The sequence below is a fragment of the Rhinoraja longicauda genome, chromosome 20, assembly GCF_053455715.1.
Source record: "Rhinoraja longicauda isolate Sanriku21f chromosome 20, sRhiLon1.1, whole genome shotgun sequence".
NCBI lineage: Eukaryota > Metazoa > Chordata > Chondrichthyes > Rajiformes > Arhynchobatidae > Rhinoraja > Rhinoraja longicauda.
Genome location: NC_135972.1, coordinates 17889954 through 17914185, shown reverse-complemented (window position 1 = coordinate 17914185; position 24232 = coordinate 17889954). Strand labels below are relative to the sequence as shown.

The window sequence follows — 24232 nt, the reverse complement described above, 5'->3', positions numbered from 1 at the left end:
ATCCTTTTCGCAGTTCCCACTGCCACCCAGCTTTGTGTCATCTGCAAATTTGCTAGTGTTACTTTTAATTCCATCATCCAAATCATCAATATATATTGTAAATAGTTGCAGCCCCAGCACCGAGCCTTGTGGCACTCCACTCGCCACTGCCTGCCATTCTGACAAGGACCCGTTTATTCCTACTCTTTCTTTCCTGTCTGCCAACCAATTCTCTATAATAATAATAATAATAATAATGCATTTTATTTATATAGCGCTTTTCATATACTCAAAGACGCTTTACAGAGATTTTGAGAACATAGGGAAATGAATAAATAGATAAATAAGTAAATAAATAAATGAACAGAGAAAGGAGACAGAAGGTGAGGTGACCTTCAGTGGTTGAAGGCAGTTCTGAACAGGTGAGACTTCAGCGATGTTTTGAATGTGGTGAGTGTGGAGGAGTCTCTAACGGTTTGGGGTAGTGAGTTCCATAGGGTGGGAGCAGCGATGGAGAAAGCCCTGTCCCCCCAGGATCTGAGTTTAGTCCGGATGTGGGGGGATAGGAGATTGGCAGCGGCAGAGCGGAGGGTGCAGGTGGGAGTGTGCCTGTGGAGGAGGTCGGTCAGGTAGGATGGGGCCAGGTTATGGAGGGCTTTGTAGGTTATGAGGAGGATTTTGTACTGGATTCTCTGGGGGATGGGGAGCCAGTGGAGTTTATAAAGGACGGGGGTGATATGGTCACGGATCGAGGTGTGTGTGAGTAGACGGTCAGCGGAGTTTTGAATGTATTGAAGTTTATTGATGATTTTTGAAGGTGCGCCATAGAGGAGGCTGTTGCAGTAGTCCAGACGGGAGGTGATGAAGGCGTGGATGAGGGTTTCTGCAGCTGTGGAGGAGAGGGATGGACGGAGACGGGCAATGTTTTTGAGGTGGAAGAAGGCTGTCTTTGTGATGTGTTTGATGTGTTTGTCGAAGGAGAGGGTTTGATCAAGGATGATTCCAAGATTCCGGATGTGAGTGGAGGTGGATACTGGGAGATCATCAATGTTGAGGATGAAGTTTTGGGTGGATTTGGTGAGCGTTTGCAATGTCAATACCCCCCCCCAACACCATGTGCTCTAATTTTGCTCACTGTGTGAGACCTTATCAAAGGCTTTCTGAAAGTCTAGATACATTACATCCACTGGCTCTCCTTCATCCATTTTACTTGTCACATTCTCAAAAAATTCCAGAAGATTGGTTAAGCAGGATTTCCCCTTCATAAATCCATGCTGACTTGGACCAATCCTTTTACTGCTACTCAAATGCGCCGTTATTACCTCTTTAATAATTGACTCCAGCATCTTCCCCACCACCGATGTCAGGCTAACTGGTCTATAATTCCCCGTTTTCTCTCTCGCTCCTTTCTTGAAACATTAACTACCTCTACCTCCAAGTGGTTCCTTTACCTTGAGTTCCCTTCTTAAATCTGGTTCATTGGACAACACTAAATCTAGAATTGCCTTCTCTCTGGGAGGCTCCAGTACAAGCTGCTCTAAGAATCCATCTCGGAGGTACTCTACAAACTCCCTTTCTTGGGGTCCAGAACCAACCTGATTTTCCCAGTCTACCTGCAAATTGAAATCCCCAGAACCACAGTGACATTACCTTTGTTACATGCCAGTTTTAACTCCTGCTGCAACTTACACCCTATATCCGGGCTACTATTTGGGGGCCTGCAGGTAACTCGCATTAGTGTCTTCTTACCTTTACAATTCCTCAATTCTATCCACAATTCTATCGTCAGTCCCTATATCACCCCTCGCAAGGGACTGAATTTCATCCATCACCAACAGGGCCACCCATCTCCTCTGCCCACCTGCCTGTCCTTTCTATAGGACATATAACCCTGAATATTCAGTTCCCAGTCCCGATCCTCTTGCAACCATGTCTCTGTAATAGTCAAGACAAATGTAATAGGAATTGTGGGGTAATCTCCACAATGTCATATCTACCAATCTCTAACTGAGCCTTGAGCTCATCCACTTTACTTCTTATACTTTGCACATTCATATATAATACTTTAAATCCATTACTCACCTCACCTTTCACATCGATTCCTATTACACTTGGCCATACTCTCCTATCCCTTCGTGAGCTTTCCGTCCCATTAATTCTGGGGTCTTTCTTAACTTTTCCTTTACACTCTTTCCCTTTAACTCCATCCTTGTCTACCCCATTTGTAACCCCCCCCCCCATTTAGTTTAAACCCACGCGTGTAGCAGTGGCAAACCTGCCTGCCAGAATGCTGGTCCCCCGAATTTCAATAATATTAAGTGGCAGCAAACTATTCAACAGTGGATTGTGCTGATCAATTCCTGCCCAACTATTTTCAAAGCAGTGTTACTTGTCAGTAATCAATGACGAAAAACCTTCCCCTTCAGATCCCCTTTACTTCATCACCACTTAAAACTATGCCGACTTGTTTTTAATAGCTCTACCATGGGGAAACGTTTTGATTATCTACTGATCTATGCATCGTAATTATAAGTACCTCAGGTAATCCTCCTCCTTCCTTCAATACAGGGTAACAAGCCCAGTCCATTCAATCTTTCCCCACAACTAAAGTTCTTCATTCTAAGTGACACACTGGTGAATCTCCTCTTCAGAATCACATGCAGTCCAACCGGTGTTTTGTAAAGTTGCAGCATAACATCCCTACTTTTATATTCTACTGGACCAAGTGGACCCTTTGGGGCCAAACCTCTCCTGCATTGGTGCAGCACCCTCTCCTCCCCCCCTCCCTCCTCCCTCCACTCCCCCCCCCCCCCCACCCCCTCAACCCCCTTATCCTCCCTCCTCCCCCTCCCTAGGAGATAGATTTAAACTTTAAAATGTGAATAATTTAAAAAATATAACCGATTTCAATTAAATGTCTTCCATTAGCACCAAAGGGACGACGGTGAGTAAGGTGGGCCGTTTTGGCTGCAGTTCAGGAACAAACAAATGACCAAATAAGAGTTTTAGTATACAGATGCTCTTGAATGCAAGCATGTCCCCAAGCAACCAGTGTTGCCACTTATAGAGAACTTTGGATTTAGATCCTTCAATCTTTCCTGCATCAACATTCTTTAATGGCCAACCACTTATGGCTTAAATTCCATCTGCCAATGATCCACCCAACTTTCCAACTCATCTATATCCTATTGTAGCCTTCAAAGACCTTACTTGCCACGCACAACAGAATGATGATTCAGGCTATTTACAACCCTAGTCACTGGTTTTGTGAGTGACTGGTTTCTAAAAAAAGTCTGTCATTATGCATGGTATTTAGTAAATCAAATGTTTCTCTTAACATCAGCATGCATTGTGCAAATTTGTTTTTCAATTGTTGATAGATAAGTCAACAATTTGCTATATATGAGCACTAGTTTATAGAAAAATAGAGAAAAAAATTTGAATAGGATTCTAACTAGTTACATTTTAAAGATATTTAAAGGTTTGCTAAGAGTTCATGGTTTATTAGAAGTCTAGTTCATTTTACACATTTCCTTACACATTGGGTTGCAACCTGGTGCTGGACAACAATTTTAAGAATGTCCCCATGGCTTTGGAAGGGGCAGTACAAATTATTCTTAAAATATTGTTGGTGGAACATAGGCATGGACCTGAAAACAGACTTAAACCAGGCTTTAAAAAGTTGCAAGGTAAATGTATCTTTGTTACAATCGGACCTGTGAGTTAAGGGCCTGTCCCACTTAGGCGATTTTTTTGGCAACTGCCGGCGACTTTCAAAGTCATAGCAGATCGCCGAAATTTTCTTTTACCCGACGACAATGACCATGACAATGCTGAGTCAGGTCGAGATTACACCGTCTTCGGAAACATCGCGAAATTCCCACGCTGTCAATGCTTCTCGGGCATCCTGATCTTCGCTGAAATCACTGACAAGTCGGTAAATACGAGAGTTTTGATATAAAAAAAACTTGTCCGGGTTACTTGAAAACCAAGCTTCACTGTAACAAGGAATAAACTGGATTTACTTCGTTTACTAATAGCTGTATTTTAAAAAAATATTTTAAAAGTGGTTAAGTGGATTTTTGTGAAAAGTGTGTGGGCATTCTTTGAAAATGTACAGGAGATGCATATCTGGTTTCTGGGTTGCATATCTGGGTTTGGAGCCCACTTTAAATGTAAACGTCAAACTGTCGCCTCCAATCTACCTGTCAAATGTCCTGACGGTAAATAAATAGGTATTTTATGGTATTTTTAAATGTTTATTTATTTTAATATTATGTGCTTCTAAATGTATCTAAGAGAACCTATCAAACCTGGGGACAGCATGCGACAGCGCCCACAATAAGCAATGATACCTGCTGACAAGCCAGCTGTCGCCAAGAAATTTCAAACCAGATGATTTCTCAGCGACGCACCGAGATCCACAACGATTTTTGGAAGACTCCTCACGATCATGCCCGTGACACCCCGGCGAACTGTCGGCGACAGCCTAGTCGCCGGCAGTCGCCTTAAAATCGCCTATGTGGGACAGGCCCTTTGATTAGACCCTGGGTCTAACCCAGTGATTAATTTTGTTCTTCTCTGCTCTGTAAACAAACTATAAAAATATGCAGGGTGAATTTAGAAGTTAGTAAACGGAGTGTAGGGAGTGAAGACCTACCCAAGGTTTTTGGTGATAAGAAGGCTGTTAGTAGCAGTCCCCGAGGGTCAATTTCTCCCTTGCCTAAACTAGCCATGTGATTGGCAGTGAGAAGAAAAGCTCTACACTTGCAAGAAGATGTGGATGGTCTGGTCACATATCCAAAAGAAAAAAAAACTGGAATTTAACACAGACAAGTATCAGATATGCATTTGGGAAAGTGTAGTAAGGAAAGAAAATACAAATGCATTGGAGGATAATTGTGTGGATGTGGAATAAACTATATTTGAAATATACATCTATACAGCGTACCTTTGAAGGTAATAGCATTGATCAATAAGATGTGTAGAAAGGAACATCGAAGATAGACATAAAAATGTTAGAGTAACTCAGTGGTCAATAAGATGGATGAAAAGGCACTTAGGATACTTTCCTTTATTACCCAAAAGCATAGAAAATAGAAGCAAAAAGGTTAAGCTATAATTGTGTACCACATCTCAAATACTGCATACAGTTCTGTTCATACATTATGAGAAAGATGTAATTGAGCTGGAGTGCATGCAAAAGAGATAAACCAAGACATATCCCAATGAGAAAACTAAAAAAGCAATAAAAGATTGTAAAATTCCATCTTTTTTTAAAGTAATGGACAGAGAAGGTGGAAGAGAGACATAACTGAGTGTGATTCTCCCCTCACAACTAAAATTATGAGGGGTCTAGAAAGAAAAGACAGAGGACACATTCGCAGAAGCATAATTAAGGATGGAGCATATATTTAGACACAGGTGGAAAATAAAGGAAGAAAACATTTTCACTCAAAGGATGGTTGGGGTTTGGAACTTACAGCCTGAAAGGGTGGCAGAGATAGCAATCCAATTCACATTTAGAAAGTACGGATGGCTACTTAGATGGTTACAGACTGAGTGCAGGAATGTGTTAAGGATGGGAAGTACTTTTTCAGCATGAACACTAAGTATTGAACGATCATGTTATAGATTTTCTACAGTTCAATAATGCACTTATTTCAAGTGGAATAAATGCAGCAATATTTATCTTCCACTTTAAGTGGAATAAATGCAGCAATATTTACAAAATATAAATAGACCTTAGCTTTGGCACCCCTTATGTAGACAAGTAAAAAAAGACAACTCAATAATTACAAAACATACTGCATTGTGGGGTCTTCCAGGATGAAAATGGCCCCGCTGATTTCTTTCCCCACATTGTGACCGGGACTCAGACCACATACCCTCAATGTATCGCTCAGCTGCAAAGGAAAAATGTCATTCAAAGCATGAACTAATGAACTGAACAAACATAATTTAATTTTCATTGCAAGAATATTAGGCTGACTTTTCATAAGATCGCATATTGGAGAGTTGACTGTTGCAGAAATGACAGATTCCATACCATCAGGCCTCTGCTGGAAAGAATTAGATCATTCAGCCTATCACCTCACGTTTCAGAAAACAACCAACATTTCTGTTTCTCCCCTTCATCTAATTCTGGGATGTGTGGTCCATCTACCCAAATTCAGAACCCAGGGATATTCCTGCAGACTAGCAAAGTAGCACGTATCAGATTTTCCACTTATTCAGTCCACTTTCTCTTTAACTCGACTGTGTTTTTTGAAATTCACACATCAATTTACACGCCATTTTGCTTTGATGTCAGCATAGTTATGGGCTTTCTTTAGTTTCAAACACTTATTTTGGGTGGCTTGACACATGCAATACTTATGAAAATCTAATGTTAAAAGCAAAGCAGATTATATATTCAAACTAACCACTGTAGGATGAAAGTGAACTACAAAATGGACGCAGCATTATGTCCACTTTATGCAATATACATCACGGGACAAATGGCAAAACACAATACAGAGACAAATATCTAAATTTAACATGGAAACATATGTAATAGTGTTAAGAAATGTTCAGAAGTATCCCTGAAACAAGCTTTTTCATTCAACTGCATTAGAAGTTACTGAACTCCACTAAATGTCTCTGGAAGCATAAGAGACTGTAACTGCAGCATCTGTGGGAGGGAGTGGACAGGCAACAGTTTGGATTGGACCCCTTCATCTGGGCTGAAAGAATGGAATGGGAGTAGCCAATATAAATGACAATGAGGAAAGGACAGGGCAAGAGCTAGCAAACAACAGGTGCATACTAGTGAGGAGGGGTTGACTGGCAGATAACATTCGCGTGGGGGTGAGCCATGCAAGGGGTGGAGGGGATCCAGTGGGGTTATGTGCATATGTGAGAGGATGGGAAAGAGGGCAATGGGGGTAATGTAAAAGAAGGGGATTGAGAGAGGACACGGGTAAGATGAGAGATAAAGGGGCAGAGGTTGCATGAAAGTAAAAAATTACAAAAGACTGCATGTGCTGAAATCTGTAACAAAAAAGTCAATGGAGGAACGTAGCAGGTCAGTCAGCCTCTATGGAGTGATACACTGATGCTGGATTCTGGGTAGTAAATGTTCTATGATTAGCTACCAAAACCTTTCTCATAAATAGAAGTCATGTGTAAGCAATTTAATAAATGAAAATATTATCAATATTTTATAGATCAGAACAAAAATCAATTAGGTTAAATAAACAAACCACACCAAAACCTCAAATGCATTGATTTATCCTGGATGGGTTTATTGATGATTCTCACTACTAGTCAATTTTCTATGTGGAAGTCTCAAATATGACAGTTGATGCCATCTGGAACCACAGGAAAGCAAGAGGATTTGCTAATTTGCCTTCATCCAATACTCAAAACAACTCTTCAAAGACCATTCGGAATGAGCAGTCTTTAGTTTACCATTTCCCAAGCCACAGGAAGTCACCTTGTACCACTACCAAATGTCACCTGTATAAAAGTAACCTTTGAGCCCAGTCTGTTCTAATCAGCCACTTCCATACACAGTGCAACACGATGAACTAGATATCATGGCTTTAATTGAGAATGGTGGATAAAAATCAAAACCACCAAATGCAGCATCGGTCCTGACACTGCAAAGATAGTGCAAACTTTAAAAAAAGAACAGGTGATTTCTATTATTATTGTACTTTAATATTCTTTTACACTCCATAGATTTTGGCGTACAAAATTGTACCTTTTTGCTGTTTCAAACGTACTGATTTTTGTAAATATCATTAATGTATACTGTTCAGCCTACGAGTTTCAAGTGAACAAGAAATTTCATTGCACTCTGAATGACAACAAATCAATCTGAAAATATTCTGCACGTTTTCAACATCCATTACAGATCCCTGCCGTGACTTATTTCTGCCTTTCACTCCTAGATTTGGAGAACTGTACAGCATGGAAACAGGCCCTCTGGCATTCCTTTGAGCACCAACCAAGTTAATATCTTGTCTGAAGAAGTCTCGACCCGAAACGTCACCCATTCCTTCTCTCCAGAGATGCTGCCTGTTCGCTGAGTTACTCCAGCATTTTGTGTCAACCAATTGAATTGAATAGGTTTATTGGCCAAGTCTGTACACATACAAGGAATGTGCCTTGGTGCTCTGCTCGCAAGTAACAACACGAACATACAGTAAACAATTAAGAATAAAGCATAAAACATTAAGAATAAAACATTATAGTTTAAACATGTGAATGAAATAAAATACCAGAGCAAAAGGAGGCTACAGACTTTTGGTTATTGAGTAGAGCTATTACTCATGGGGGAAAAAGCTGTTTTTTTATGTCTGGCTCTGGCAGCTTTGACAGTCCAGAGTCACCTTCCAGAGGGAAGTACAAGTTGAGAGATTGAGCTAGATCCATTTATACAGCTTCATCTGGTAGCTCATTCCAGATACAGACTACCCTCTGAGTGAAAATGGTGCCCCCTCTTCCCTCTCATCTTAAGCCTATGTTTTAATTCTACTAACAATGCTAACAACATTACCATCCACATCATTAATGTATATAACAAACAGCAGTGGACACAACAGCGACTTACTTCTACGGCACACTATTGGTCACAGCCTCCAATCAGAAAAACAACACTCATCGACCACAATTTGAAACCTTTCCCCAGGCAAATTTTGAATCCAATTGGCTAGCTCACCTTGGATCCCATGCTATTTAACCTTCCAAACTAGCCTAAGCCTTGCTAAAGTCCACAAAGACAACGTTAATAGGATTATGGTCACAGTTCACAATGTGCTCCTCCACTTACACTTCAGTTACTTGTCCTACTTTCTAAGAGGTGGCCCAATGTTGACCCTCCCTAGTAGAGCCCTCAATATATTGATGAAGGAATCTTTCTTGCAAACAAATTCCACCCCAACCAAACCCTACAGGATGGGTGAGTCAGTCATTACAAGGGAAGCTGAAATCTCCCACTTACCCTACACTGTTATTTTTAGTATACTACCTGCAATCAATCACCCTACACATCTGCACCTGTAATTCATACTGAATACTGGTAAGCCTATAATATAGTCCTATCAATGTAATCATTCCTTTCTTATTGCCTCATTCTACCTTTCTAGCCTCACTGGACAATCCCCTTAGAATATATTCTTTAACCATTGTGGGTATGTGGCTTCCTGATCAAAAAGTTAACCCCCGCATCCTCTTTTGGTTGTATTCCCATCACGCCTGGAGCATCTATGCCCTGGGACATTGAACTATCAGTCCTACTTTACTCATAACCATAATATCCCACTACCCCAATACAATCCACATTCTGAGATAGTCAACCTGACCCGTTATGCCTCAAACATTGAAATAAATAGTTGAAACCACCGGTCCTTCCCCTCTTTACCATGCACGTCTCTGTTAATTGTGTTCGCTTTGTAAACCCTTAGTATGTATTTACAACCTCTAAGTCGACCTTTAGTTTGCGGCACTATTCACATAATAGTAGGATATGTAAGAAAAAACAAAAATAAGATGAAACGCGGCCCAGAGATAACAATAGGGTGGTGGATACCGACCGAGCCAGTAATCATCAATGGTACCTCCAGAACAGTTCTTTACCTCGACGCCATCATCGAGCGCCCTCAGCTTGGGCGAATGGAACCCCGCGTTGGCCCGGACCCCCACCCACGGGGGCGGGAACTACCTGATCCAAACTCAGCCCCAACACATTCTATTCCCCGCCCCGGGGCCGTTCGCGTGCCCGTCCCAACTACCGCATACAACGGCCTCCGAACGAGCGCGACCCGTTACCAGGGAAACGCCTTACCTCGCGTGGAGAGAGTGGGGGGGGCGTCACTCGCGCGCGACCTTCGCTCGGAAAAACGTTTCAAACGCTTCCCTCCGCAACCGGCGCCGCGCGAGACTCCGCCGGAAACGGCGCGCGTCACCTGGACGCTTCTCCCACGCAAAGCGACGCACCAATCGCTTCCCCTCCTCCTCCTCCTCCTCCCCCTGTTTTAGTTTCGCTTTTCCTCTGGTGGTTTAATCCCGTCCCGAATGACCCTGACACTTTTGCTGCATGGTCTCGGCCCGAAATGTCACCCATTCCTTCTCTCCGGAGATGCTGCCGGTCCCGCTGAGTTACTCCATCTTTGCTGAATAAAACCTTCCTCAATCTTGCCACCACACTGATGGAATCAGAAAACCGGAATAAAATGTCAACTCCCCCCTTGCCAGTTGGAGTGCACAAAAAGAGAGGCGTGACAATATAAACCACCGCACGGCTTTTGGAATAATATTAGAGGAATAGTATTGTACTGAAGGGTTTACCCAGCGAGCTTCCAATCACGCGGGACACGGGGGAGGAGAGATCTCTGAAACAACATGGCGCCCGAGATTGTTTGATGATGTTGGGTTAATGTGGAGTCAACGTAACAGAAAGAGCCGCATGATTTAGGGGATTCAGGTAAAGAATCTGACATTTATCTCTCGGTTTAATACCATGCCTAATTCCCTTCTGTCTCGCGCGAGACTAGTCAATAGAGCAAGCGAATACACTTTTCCATAAGAAGAGCTAGCGTGTTACTTGAAGAGAAGGGACTTTTCAAGTGTGCATATAATTTAAAGTCGTGATACAGATATACAATTAATAGGATAAATCAGAATATTCTAAATAAAAAGAGTAAACTGCATTTGTTCGAAATAAACAAACTGCTGGAGGAACTCAGCGGCCAGGCAACATCTGTGAAGGGAATTGAACTTTTCGGGTCGAGATGAAAATGAAGTTGAGAGAGACGTCCGAGGAACTGCAGACACAGATGTCATCTTTGTCCCAAGTTCGCAAATGCAAAGAAATCTGGAGGAAATAGACACAAAATGCTGGAGTAACTCAGGTAACCCGCTCGAGGCACCATCTCTAGAGAGAAGGAATGAGTGACGTTTCGGGTCGAGACCCTTCAGACAGAGTCAGGGGTGAGGAAGTCTAGAGATATAGAAGAGTAAAGTGTGAAAACGACAGATCAAAGTGGATGCTGATAAGGGAATGTAGAATGGTTCATTGTTCGCTGAGGGGAAGGTGACAATACAGCACACATACGCAGCATACATTCAGTAATATTTAATCAGGAGGACAGTAAAACTAGTTGGAGAACTAGGATGGGGAGGGACGCAGAGAGAGGTAAAGCAAAGGTTACTTAAAGTTGGAGAAATCAATATTCATTCTACTGGGTTGTAAGCTACCCAAGCCAAATATGAGGTGCTGTTCCTCTAATTTGCATTTAGCCTCACACTGACAATGGAGGAGGCCCAGGACAGAAAGGGGATCTTCTTCTCTCGTGTCCATCATTCAAATGTTGCATTACTATCATCGTCCGTCCTGAAAAGGGCGCAAGCTTCCGGCGATAATCAGTGGGAGCCTCGCTTGCACAGTAGATGATGGTGGTAGCAGAATCAGCTCAGGACACCCAGTTTCCAGCCCCCGCGATGTGGATGCTTCTGCTATGGGGCCTGAAAGGGGATGAGAATGAAGTATGAGACCAGGAGGGAGGAAATGTTTTAACAGAGAGTAGACCCACAGAAATCCCGCCAACCATCAACCACAATTCGGGTTAATCCTACATTTATCCTATTTTATTTTCCTTGACTTCATATCAATTTTGCCCACGCCCCCAAGTTCTATCACTCACCTACACACTAGAAGCCATTTGTGGTGATCAATTAATCTACCAACCAGCGGCACGTTTGGATAGCAGTAACAGGATCAGTCCGAGTTAGCATGGATTTACGAAGGGGAAATCATGTTTGACTAATCTTCTGGAATTTTTTGAGGATGTAACTAGGAAAATGGACAAGGGAGAGCCAGTGGATGTAGTGTACCTGGACATTCAGAAAGCCTTTGATGAGGTCCCACATAGGAGATTAGTGGGTAAAATTAGAGCACATGGTATTGGGGGTAGGGTACTGACATGGATAGAAAATTGGTTGGCAGACAGGAAACAAAGAGTAAGGATTAACGGGTCCCTTTCAGAATGGCAGGCAGTGACTAGTGGGGTGCCGTAAGGCTCGATGCTGGGACTGCAGCTATTTACAATATACATTAATGATTTAGATGAAGGGATTAAAAGTAGCATTAGCAAATTTGCAGATGACACAAAGCTGGGTGGCAGTGTGAACTGAATGGTGATTATTATCTGAATGGTGTCAAGTTAGGAAAAAAGGAAGTACAACAAGATCTGGGTGTCCATGTACATCAGTCACTGAATGTAAGCATGCAGGTACAGCAGGCAGTGAAGAAAGCTAATGGCATGTTGGCCTTCTTAACAAGAGGAGTAGGGCCCTGGTGAGACCACACCTGGAGTATTGTGTGCAGTTTTGGTCTCCAAATTTGAGGAAGGACATTTTTGCGATTGAGGAAGTGCAGCATAGGTTCACAAGGCTAATTCCCGGCATGGCAGGACTGTCATATGTTGAAAGAATGGAGCGACTGGGCTTGTATACACTGGTATTTAGAAGGATGAGAGGAGATCTTATTGAAACATATAAGATTATTAAGGGATTGGACACGCTAGAGGCAGGAAACATGATCCCGATTTTGTGGGAGTTCAGAAACAGGAGCCACAGATTAAGTATAAGGGGTAGGCCATTTAAAACGGAGATGAGGAGAAACTTTTTCACCCAGAGAGTTGTGAATCTGGAATTCTATGCCTCGAAGGAGGTGGAGGCCAATTCTCTGGATGCTTTCAAGAGAGAATTAGATAGAGCTCTTAAAGATAGCAAAGTCACGGAATATGGGGAGAAGGCAGGAGCGGGGTATTGATTGTGGATGATCAGCCATGATGACAGTGAATGGCAGTGCTGGCTCGAAGGGCCGAATGGCCTACTCCTGCACCTATTGCCTGTGATTTATTGTCATATGTCCCAGATAGAACAATGAAATTCTTACTTGCAGCAGCACAACAGAATATGTAATCATAGTACACTGTAAACAATATAATAAATGAGAAAAAAAAAGTTCAGAGGTGAGTGCTGGCTCCAAGTTCCACAAGTTTGGAGATGGGATAATGGTATTGAAAGCAGAGCTGTAGTCTATGAATAGAAAGCTGACGTAGGTGTCTTTCCAAGCCTTCCAGGGATAGTGTAGGGCCAGGGAGATGGCATCAGCTGTGGACCTGTTATGGCAGGAGGTGAATGACAGTGGATCTTGGCTGCTTGGTAGGCTGGATTTAATGAGTTCTATAATCAGCCTCTCAAAGCACTTAAGGCCACTGGACAGTAGTCATTAAGGCATGAGCTCATGCTTTTCTTTGACACTGGAATGTTAATAGTCTTTTTGAAGCAGGTGGGTACCTTGGAGCAAAGTAGGGAGAGATTAAAGATGTCCATGAACATTCCCGCCAGTTGATACATGCAGTTCCTAAGGCTGGGGCCAGGGACACCCTCCAGCCAGTTGCTTTCCATGGGTACACTCTCAGGAAGGCCAATCTAATGTCTGCAACAGTGACCCTGGGAAAAGGCACACTCGAGTCGGATGGGATGGATGTCATCGCCCCAATGTCCTACACAAAGCGAGCATAGAATGCATTCACTTAATCAGGGAGGGCCGCACTATCACCAGCAATTTGCAGCCAGTTATAGTTTTCAGGTCTTGCCACAGTCTACAGATGTCTGAGTGGTTATACTGTGACACAACTTTGTCCTAGTATGGTCTCTTGGCATTCCAAATGGCTTTGCGAAGATCGTAGTGAGCTTTCTTGTACCGCTTGGGATCGTTTGTCTTGTCAGTGGACCTGGCCTTCACCTGGGAATATACCTCACGGTTCATCAATGATTTCCAGTTAGGGGGTACGCAGATTGTGTTCTTCGGCACGCAGTCCTCTACGCACTTGCTGACAAAGTCAATTACGGCAGTGGTGTACTCATTCAGGTTGGCCGCAGACCGCTGAAACAGGACGAATCCACTGACTCAAAGAAGTTGTGTTAGATGTCATCCGTGTCAGCAGACAGTGTAGAACAACTTTCTGTACCGGATCTTCCTGCTTCAGCTTTTGTTTATCAGCAGGGAATAGACGCACAGTTAGATGGTCAGATTTCCTGAAATCTTGCCGGCGAGTGAAGATATGCTGGAGCCATATCACGCTTTTATTGCATGCTATCCAGTCAAAGAAGACTATACAATCAATCTGACCACAGTATACAGATGTAAAGTGTACAACATTTAGTGCAAGACTAGACCAAGTGAACCCGTTGGGCCCAAACCTCTCCTGCATTGGTGCAGCACCCTCCCCTTCTCCCTCAACCTCCCTTATCCTCCCCCCACCCTCCACCCCCCTCCCTCCCTAGGAGATAGATTTAAACTTTAAAATGTGAATAACTTTAAAAATATAACACCGATTTCCATTAGCACCAAAGGGACAACTCTGTGAGTAAGGTGGGCCGAAAATTGTCGCGCTATCGTGTATCGTTTTGGCTGTAGTTCAGGAGCCAACCAACAAACAAACAAGAGTTTTAGTATATAGATAAAGTCTGATTAAAAATAGTTAAAAGTTAGAAGCTGCCAAGCTCGGCCCGAAGCCAAGGAGGAGGGAGCTGCTGGCGACAGCAAACGCAATGAGTGTGCGGTAGAAGAGGTACCAGGGTATTGTCTCCAGCGCCTTCAAGGTCGGCTGCAGGCGGCACCTCCAGATCACAAAGGCGGTCGAGCGAGAAAAGGGACATTGGTTCACGGGCCAAGGTGGTTGAACGCAACAGAGGACGTCCTGAAGTAGCCTGGGGCTTACCTGTAACTGCTCCAGTGCATCGAACACCTGTTCTGGAATTTGGACCTTTTGTAAATGGCACCAAAATATGGCGACTCGTGCATGTATGATCTATGCAAAAAGAATTTCACTGTGCAGTGATAGTAAAGCACCATTGTCCATCTCCCTCCACAGATGATGCCTAATCTGCTGTGTTCGTCCAGCTGTTTTTTGTGCTTTTATTGTAAAAGGGTGCTTGATGGTCTGCATGCACTCATTGTGCCATAGAGTATGTTTCCATCCTATATGATTCTTGACTTTGCTGTTTTAATCATAATAATAATTCTGAAAGCTAAGTTTCTAGTGATTTGTAACCTTATAAATGAAAATAAGATTAACAATATAAACAATATATTTCAGTATCACACTGAATATGAATTACTAAAACTTTTATGCAGAAGTTATATATTGACTAATGTCTTCTCAATTCAAGCTCGTTGTAACCTTAAATAATTTGTCAGTGAAAAATTAGGTTGATTTTGAGAATGAGGATATAAAGATGACAATTTTATCCATAAAATCCAGATAATAAAATTTAGTGAGCTGAATTTGATTTGTTGTAGTATGTTTGAATTGCACATTAAATAAAGAAAGGTAGTTTATGTGTAAGCTGCTAATCTAAAACTTTGTCACGTTGTTGTTCATGCTGTTGCATGTCTGATGACGATTTTGAATACTTTAAACACTATTGATCCTGTGAACTTTCATTACTTTGTTCTAAATACAGTGCCCTCCATAATGTTTGGGACAAAAACCCATCATTTATTTATTTGTCTCTGTACTCCACAATTTGAGATTTTTAATAGAAAAAATCACATGTGGTTAAAGTGCACATTGTCAGATTTTATTAAAGGGTATTTTTATACATTTTGGTTTCACCATGTAGAAATTACAGCTGTGTTTATATATAGTCCCCCCCATTTCAGGGCACCATAATGTTTGGGACACATGGCTTCACAGGCGTTTGTAATTGCTTGGGTGTGTTTAATTGCCTCCTTAATGCAGGTATAAGAGAGCTCTCAGCACCGTTTTTCCTCCAGTCTTTCCATCACCTTTGGAAACTTTTATTGCTGCTTATCAACATGAGGACCAAAGTTGTACCAATGAAAGTCAAAGAAGTCATTATGAGACTGAGAAACAAGAATAAAACTGTTAGAGACATCAGCCAAACCTTCGGCTTACCAAAATCGACTGTTTGGAAAATCATTAAGAAAGGGAGCACTTCAGGAGTCAGGTGTGGATTTGTCAATGACCACTGTCCGCAGAAGACTTCATGAACAGAAATACAGAGGCTACAATGAATGAATGAATTAATTAATAGGTTTATTGGCCAAGTATGTGCATACTCTGCTCACAAATGACAACACAAACATACAGTTAACAATTAAGAATAAAGCATAAACACATCAAAACAATAAGGAAACAACATTACGGTCTAAACATGTGGGTAAAAATAAACCAGAGCAAAAAAGAGACCACAGACTTTGGTTATTGAGTAGAACTACTACTCGTGGGAAAAAAGCTGTTTTTATGTCTGGCTGTGGCTGCTTTGACAGTCCGGAGTCGCCTTCCAGAGGGAAGTGCTTCAAAGATTTTGTGGCCAGGGTGAGAAGGGTCAGAATTGATCTTGTTCACTCGCTTCCTGGCCCTTGAAGTGTACAGTTTGTCCAGGGGGGAAGGTTGCAGCCAACAACCTTCTCAGCTGAGCGAACGATCCATTGCAGTCTCCGGATGTCGTTAAATAAATAAATGATGGGTCTTTGTTCCAAACATAATGGAAGGCACTGTAGCTTGAGTGTTACATGTGTGTGGATGCATCTACTTGAATAGATATTCTCTTGTGTACTGCGACCAATACATCAAACGAGGTTACATCTATCACTGTGATTTTTCTATCTCTTGTAGTTACCTGTGAACAAAGAATTTTAGATGAAAAGAAAATGAGTGGAGGTCTGGCACCAAGTAAAAGCACAGTATATGTATCAAATTTGCCATTTTCATTGACAAATAGTGATCTGCACAAGGTAAAACTTATATTCCTTGCTGAATGGATGTTGGGAATTACATTATTTTGCACTGAACAATGTTCTTTACTTCAAGAATATTTTCTTCAAAAGTATGCTTTTCAAATGATATTATGGAATGGGAGGCTTAAACTGACTTGATATTTTAGTAGATGACAAAAATTGTCCTGGATCTAGTCTTTGTGCAGTAACCTCGAATGGGACGGTGTTAAAAAAAATATAAACATAGCACAAAAAGTAAGGAAATTTGTGTTTGGTAGATTATTTTTTTGTTGTAACAATGCTTCTTGGCAATAAATCTTATACCGTTGGAAAGCCTGTTTATTTCCCTTTTAAATGGTGCCACATTTGTAAGGAACATGCATTTGTGGGATGAGCAGCAGAGCTGAGTATATGGGTTGCGCCCATGAAAAATCTGCCAAATCTCTGCCAATGCCAAACAGCTTATTCTGCCATTGACTCTTGTTCAGCGTTGTTTGGTGGATTGGATGATTGAAGTCTGAAGAAACAAGACATATTGGCAATTTAATCATTTATTCATTTAATAAACAGGAGCCTCAGTAGCGTGTGGAAGAACCATAGAGTTGCTGCTTTACAGCGAATGCAGCGCCGGAGACTCGGGTTCGATCCTGACTACGGGTGCTGCACTGTAAGGAGTTTGTACGTCCTCCCCGTGACCTGCGTGGGTTTTCTCGGAGATCTTCGGTTTCCTCCCACACTCCAAAGACGTACAGGTATGTAGGTTAATTGACTGGGTAAATGTAAAAAATTGTCCCTAGTGGGTGTAGGATAGTGTTAATGTGCGGGGATCGCTGGGCGGCGCGGACTTGGTGGGCCGAAAAGGCCTGTTTCCGCGCTGTATATATATGATATGATATGACAACAACCTGGCACCTCCTCCTCATGCTGGTCACCAGCCTGGTCACACACTGTTGTGGGATGGCATCCCATTCTTCAACCAGCATTTGTCGCAAGTCAGCCAACGTGGTTGTGTTGGTCACTCTGGCACGAACAGCACGCCCAAGCTGATCCCGCAAGTGTTCAGTGGGGTTGAGGTCAGGACTGCTGGCAGGCCATTCCATCCTTTCCACTCCCAAATTCTGGAGGTAGCCTATGAGAAACCCTGCTCTGTGGGGGCGAGCATTGTCATCTTGGAGGATGGAGTTCGGTCCCAGACTGTGGAGATATGGGATTGCCACTGATTGCAGAATCTCATCGCGATATCTCTCTGCATTGAGATTGCCTCCAATGATGACAAGCCTCGTTTTTCCAGTGAGGGAGATGCCGCCCCACACCATCACAGTGCCTCCACCGAAAGATGTTACTCTATCGGTGCAGCAATCAGCATAGCGTTCTCCGCGTCTTCTCCACACTTTGACCCTATGATCCAACTGCCGTAGGCAGAATCTGGACTCATCGCTGAACATAACGTTCCTCCACATGTTCAGGTTCCAGTGCACGTGTTGCCGACACCAGCGCAAACGGGCCTGACGGTGAAGGGCAGTCATGGCAGGCCTCCTGGCAGCCCTATGAGACCGGAGATCGGCTGCGTGCAGTCTGTTCCGAATTGTCTGGGCAGAGAGCCGTCGGCCATATTGTCCTGCAAACCTTGACTGCAAATCTAGAAGACAGCCTACGGTTCCTAAGTGCTGACAGGGTGAGGAAACGGTCTCCTTCAGGTGTCGTCTTCTTGGGACGCCCACTTCGCGGCCTGTCTCTGACATCCCCCGTTATATGGAACTTGGCCTTCACTTTGGAGATGGTACTAGGGCTCACTCCAAATAATGCCGCAACTTGGTTTTGCGGAACACCAACTTGAAGTTGCCCTATCGCACGGGCCCTATCCAGATCAGTCAAACGTGGCATGCCGATTCTTGGAGCAGACACCTACTGACCACTGTAGCAGGGCCCATGCTCACAGATGCTGCCAATCAGGTGCCAATCAGGCACCTGATTGTCAGCACCTGGGGGTACCAGAAGCTCAAAACAAGAGTCAATAGCAACAGCAGAATAAGCTGTTTGGCATTGGCAGAGAAGATTTGGCAAATTTTTCATGGGCGCAACCCATATACTCAGCTCTGCTGCTCATCCCACAAATGCATGTTCCTTACAAATGTGGCACCATTTAAAAGGGAAATAAACAGGCTTTCCAACGGTATAAGATTTATTGCCAAGAATGCAGGTATGTAGGTTAATTGACTGGGTATATGTAAAAAATTGTCCCTAGTGTGTGTAGGATAGTGTTAGTGTGCGGGGATCACTGGGCGGTGCGGACTTGGTGGGCCGAAAAGGCCTGTTTCCGCGCTGTATCTGAAATATGAAATATAATAAAAAATATGAATGAAGCATTGTTACAACAAAGAAATAATCTATCAAACACAAATTTCCTTACTTTTTGTGCTATGTTTATATATATTTATTTTAAACTTATTGTGTCTTTGGCTTGTTATAATATGCTTCATAAGTAATTAATTAGAGCAATTATTGTAGTCATGGTATTCATGCACATTCTAGACCCCAAAATGAGTTCTTAGGTACTTTAGGCTTGTATACACTGGAATTTAGAAGGATGAGAGGGGATCTTATCAAAACATATAAGATTATTAAGGGGTTGGACACGTTAGAGGCAGGAAACATGTTCCCAATGTTGGAGGAGTCCAAACCAGGGGCCACAGTTTAAGAATAAGGGGTAGGCCATTTAGAACGGAGATGAGGAAAAACTTTTTCAGTCAGAGAGTTGTAAATCTGTGGAATTCTCTGCCTCAGAAGGCAGTGGAGGCCAATTCTCTGAATGCATTCAAGAGAGAGCTAGATAGAGCTCTTAATGATAGCGGAGTCAGAGGGTATGGGGTGAAGGCAGGAACGGGATAATGATTGAGAATGATCAGCCATGATCACATTGAATGGTGGTGCTGGCTCGAAGGGCCGAATGGCCTCCTCCTGCACCTATTGTCTATTGAAATGATGATCTTATTGAATCACTGCAATCCTCATTGCAGTGTAACTCCCAATTGTTTCGTGAAAAAATTCAGGATTTCAGTGCCACAACAGTAAAATAATCTCTGCTGTCTGTCATTCTCATATTGATGCTTGGAAGTGGTATTTCAATTATGTAATGGTACTATGATGTTGAAGTTGCACGAGATGGAGCTATCAGGGAAAGCTTTGTGAGATTTTCACAACTAATCCTGTAATATATTGTGCATTCACCAGGCTCTGATGGTGAAGAGAGCACTATTTAGTGGCAGAAGTGCCAATCATGCAAAATTCAGAATTGGACAATGGGTATACTGTATCTTGAATGGTATAAGTACATCCCTCAATCATACTTCTGACAAACTTTGGAGATAAGGAAGCTTTTGACAACACGTTGCAATTATGGAGTTTATCAAACTGACATTTTGGTCACTGTTCAGACTTTGAGCCCCATCAGATGATGATGGGCTAAGGAACCAATTCTTACTTTTATTTAGACGAGGGAATTAAATGTAACATCTCTAAGTTTGCGGATGATACAAAGCAGGGTGGCAGTGTGAGCAGCGAGGAGGATGCTATGAGGCTGCAGGGTGACTTGGATAGGTTGGATGAGTGGGCAGAAGCATGGTAGATGCAGTATAATGTGGATACATTTGAGGTTATCCACTTTGGTGGCAAGAATAGGAAGGCAGATTATTATCTGAATGGTGTCAGATTAGGAGAAGGGGAGGTGCAACGAGACCTGGGTTTGCTTGTACATCAATCTGAAAGTAAGCATGCATGTACAGCAGGTAGTGAAGAAAGCTAATGGCATGTTGGCCTTTATCACGAGAGGATTTGAGTTTTGGAGCAAGGAAGTTCTACTGCAGTTGCAGTTGTTCAGGGCCCTGGTGAGACTGCACCTGGAGTATTGTGTGCAATTCTGGTCTAATTTGAGGAAGGACATTATTGGTATTGAGGGAGTGTAGCGTAGGTTCACCAGGTTAATTCCTGGCATGGCGGGACTGACGTATGATTAAAGAATGGGTCGACTAGGCTGGTATTTGCTGGAATTTAGAAGGATGAGGGAGGATCTTCTAGAAATATATAAAATTCTTAGAGGATTAGACAAGGTAGATGCAAGAAAAATGTTCCCTATGTTGGGGGAGTCCAGAACCAGGGGTCACAGTTTAAGAAATAAGGGGTAGGCCATTTACGACTGAGATGAGGAATACCTTTTTCACCCAGAGAGTTGTGAATATGTGGAATTCTCTGCCACAGAAGGCAGTGGAGGCTAATTGGACCAATAAACTACGATGCACCAAGAGATGCAGTGATAAGATAAACATTTGTTCCTGTTTTTTATGAGGATGTTGCCAAGACTCACGAGCCTGAACTATATGGAGAGATTGGGTAGGCTGAGACTTAATTCCTGGAGTGCTGAGCGATGATCTTAGAGCAGTGTATAAAATGTTTTAAATGATTTTGATTGTGCAAAGTTTTCTACTGATTTTTGTGCAGATATTCCTCAATTTATCAATGTTTAATTCATGAAGTTTTGTTACAACAGTACTTGTACTTGATTTACTAAGCATTCTTTGCCTTAATGATGGGAATATGGAAAAATATATTTTGTTTTTAGTTTAGAGATATAGCGCGGAAACAGGCCCTTCAGCCCACTGGGTCCGCACCGACCAGCGATATTAACACTATCCTACACACTCGGGACAATTTTTACATTTACCAAGCCAATCAACCTACATACCTGTACGTCTTTGGAGTGTGGGAGGAAACCGAAGATCTCAGCAAAAATCCACGCAGGTCATGGGGAGAATGTACAAACTCCATGCAGACAGCACCCGTAGTCGGGATCAAACCTTGGAATCCAGCGCTGCATTCGCCGTAAGGCAGCAACTCTGCCCCTGCGCACCATGTTCCGCTAATATCATTTAATGTAATGTTATTATTGATAATACACAAGCTCCAGCATTCAACTTATCTCTGTTGTATCCTATATTATTATAAGAGCCTCCAATCCACCTTTGGTGATGTATGTAATAAATAACATTTAATATCACATGTGTCAACTAGATCACAATCCATTAAGTTGACAGCAGTACTTTGTTGATACAGAGCTGAAACTACTTGACATAGTGGGCTCCATTTGACATAATGAGACCTTGAAGCTCACCATGAAACTTGCACAGACCACTTTTGACTACAAAAATGAAAGTATACCCCTATAAAATATGGCAGGGCTGAGGAAAAATCTTAGCATTCACTGAAGTACAATGCTATATTGGAAGTTGACCTCGATTGATTGCAGCAAATGTTATCCCTGCAAGTAGATCATGAATTATGAAGTGCAGAGAGGTTGCTGTCGATAGAACTGTAAAAAGGATTAAGCATGTTGGTAGATCAGCAGCAACATGTTTCACTGTGCTTGGTGATGATTGAGGAAAAAAGCAAGATCATTGCAGCAAGATTTAAATGTAAGGAAGGGGTATTAGTAAGGAAGGTGTTTACTAAATAAGTGTTTTTTGTATACAATGCCCTCCATAAAGTTTGGGACAAAGACCCATCATTTATTTATTTGCTTCTATACTCCACAATTTGAGATTTGTAATAGAAAAAAAATCACATGTGGTTAATTTTAGTGCACATTGTCAGATTTTATTAAAGGCCATTTTTATACATTTTGGTTTCACCATGTAGAAATTACAGCAGTGTTTATACATAGTCCCCCCATTTCAGGGCACCATAATGTTTGGGACATGGCTTCACAGGTGTTTGTAATTGCTCAGGTGTGCTTAAATGCCTCCATAATGCAGGTATAAGAGAGCTCTCAGCACCTAGTCTTTCCTCCAGTCTAAAATTATTAAACATGGCTTTGTTTGATATCTTGAATAATGGCAACATGAGATTCCTTAAGGGGAGTTACTCAACTGCGAACTTGAAATTTATCCAGAATTTTCTGGTTATTCTCATCCATCATCTAGTTTTTTTTTATTTGTTCCAATCAGGTGCAACTTTTAACTTTGCCCCATCAACAATTGCTATGAATTAATCATGAGAAATTATGCACGATTAATAATGCACTATATTTATTTTTGTTCTGAGTAAACCTAATTTTAATTCATTGACTCTTTTCCTTGCAGATTTTTTCCAAGTATGGTACAGTTGTAAAGTAAGTGAATATATTTTTGTTGAAGTTCTTATGCGGTAAATTTCGGTTTTCATGCAAAAATTCGCTTGAAAATTAAAGTAATCTATTTGATGCTGAAAAGAAAACTGCTGAGGAAAGACAGTGATCCAGAATTTAGAACTGAGTTTCTGCTATTTAAATGGAATTCGACAATCTTACCTTTAGATTTGAGGTTGTCACCATGAATATCATCTCAAAAACATTTGTTGCATACTTTAAGTTATTCCAAGTTTTAGAATGATGTTCCAGTTTTTAACAAATCCAATGAGAAATGTTGCAGTATTTGAAATTATTCTGCCACATAAGGAAAGTAAACTAACTTGATGGATCTGTATGCATTTGGGGATACTCCACACTCTCCCTTGTCATTCATTGAATATATAAATGTTTTGAATTAAAAATGGCATCCATTATTAAGAGGTTTACAAATTATATCAAAATTAGCAGAATACTAAATGCTGGAAAAAGGACGCAGGTCAAACAGCATATTTAGAGGCTGCTTGTCCTGCGGAGTTCCACCAGCAGTTTATGTTTGCTCTAAATTCCAGGATTGCAGTGTCTCGTGTCTTCAAAATTCACACAATGCTCGATTAGGAGAAAAATGTATCAAACTTTTCCAAATTGAATAATTTTGGGAAAAGAATGCACAACAGGATATTGAGAAATGTAGAAGAGCAGAGAAACCTATGAGTGCATATCCAGCAGCATGCTAATACTCTTCATGTTATCTGTTTGTGTGATACTTTCCTTTTTTGGGCAAGGCATGAATTAACATAATAGAAATATCTTGGGTAACAACTAGCAAACTAGATACAGGACATGATAGCACTTCAGAGGATTCATAGAACAGAGAACAGTACAGAACAGGCCCTTTGGCCCATACTGCCTATACCGGACATGATGCAAAGATGAATATTTATGTGCCTGCACTTAATCAATCTCCCTCTATTCCCTGCCTATCAAAAGCCTCTTGAACACCACTATTGTATCTGCCCCTACCACCCCCCCCCCCCCCACCCCCACCCCCACCATGTCAAACTACACAGTTACAAACAGTTGGAATGTAATTTGGCATTTTACTACATCTGTGTAGACAAAACATTGTCAACACTGTGGCACATCGGCTGTGATGTGATTTAGAAAGGAATCCTCAGGTGTACTCTTTAAACCACCACTGCACCCTTTGGCTCATGGGAGCCAGAGGGGGGTCCCTGTGCAAGTGCAAAATCCGGGGACTGACTTTGCCACGCCTTTGTCAATGCTGAGTGGTT

General features: G+C 42.1%; 2 protein-coding genes across 2 annotated transcripts in view; one reads left to right on the top strand and one right to left on the bottom strand.

Annotated features, from left to right (window-relative positions):
- pphln1 (periphilin 1) overlaps positions 1-14697 on the bottom strand; it is an 83902-nt gene extending 69205 nt beyond the window's left edge. The window contains exons 1-4 of the mRNA XM_078417465.1: positions 14614-14697; positions 13740-13921; positions 9812-9996; positions 5788-5885 (exon numbers count right to left, since the gene is read on the bottom strand). Of these exons, the coding sequence (XP_078273591.1) occupies positions 5788-5885; positions 9812-9996; positions 13740-13921; positions 14614-14697 (549 nt within the window). The remainder of the gene's footprint in view (positions 1-5787; positions 5886-9811; positions 9997-13739; positions 13922-14613) is intronic.
- Positions 10124-24232, top strand: part of zcrb1 (zinc finger CCHC-type and RNA binding motif 1) — a 39878-nt gene continuing 25769 nt past the window's right edge. The window contains exons 1-3 of the mRNA XM_078417069.1: positions 10124-10450; positions 16683-16801; positions 22915-22943. Of these exons, the coding sequence (XP_078273195.1) occupies positions 16718-16801; positions 22915-22943 (113 nt within the window). The 5' untranslated portion in view covers positions 10124-10450; positions 16683-16717. The remainder of the gene's footprint in view (positions 10451-16682; positions 16802-22914; positions 22944-24232) is intronic.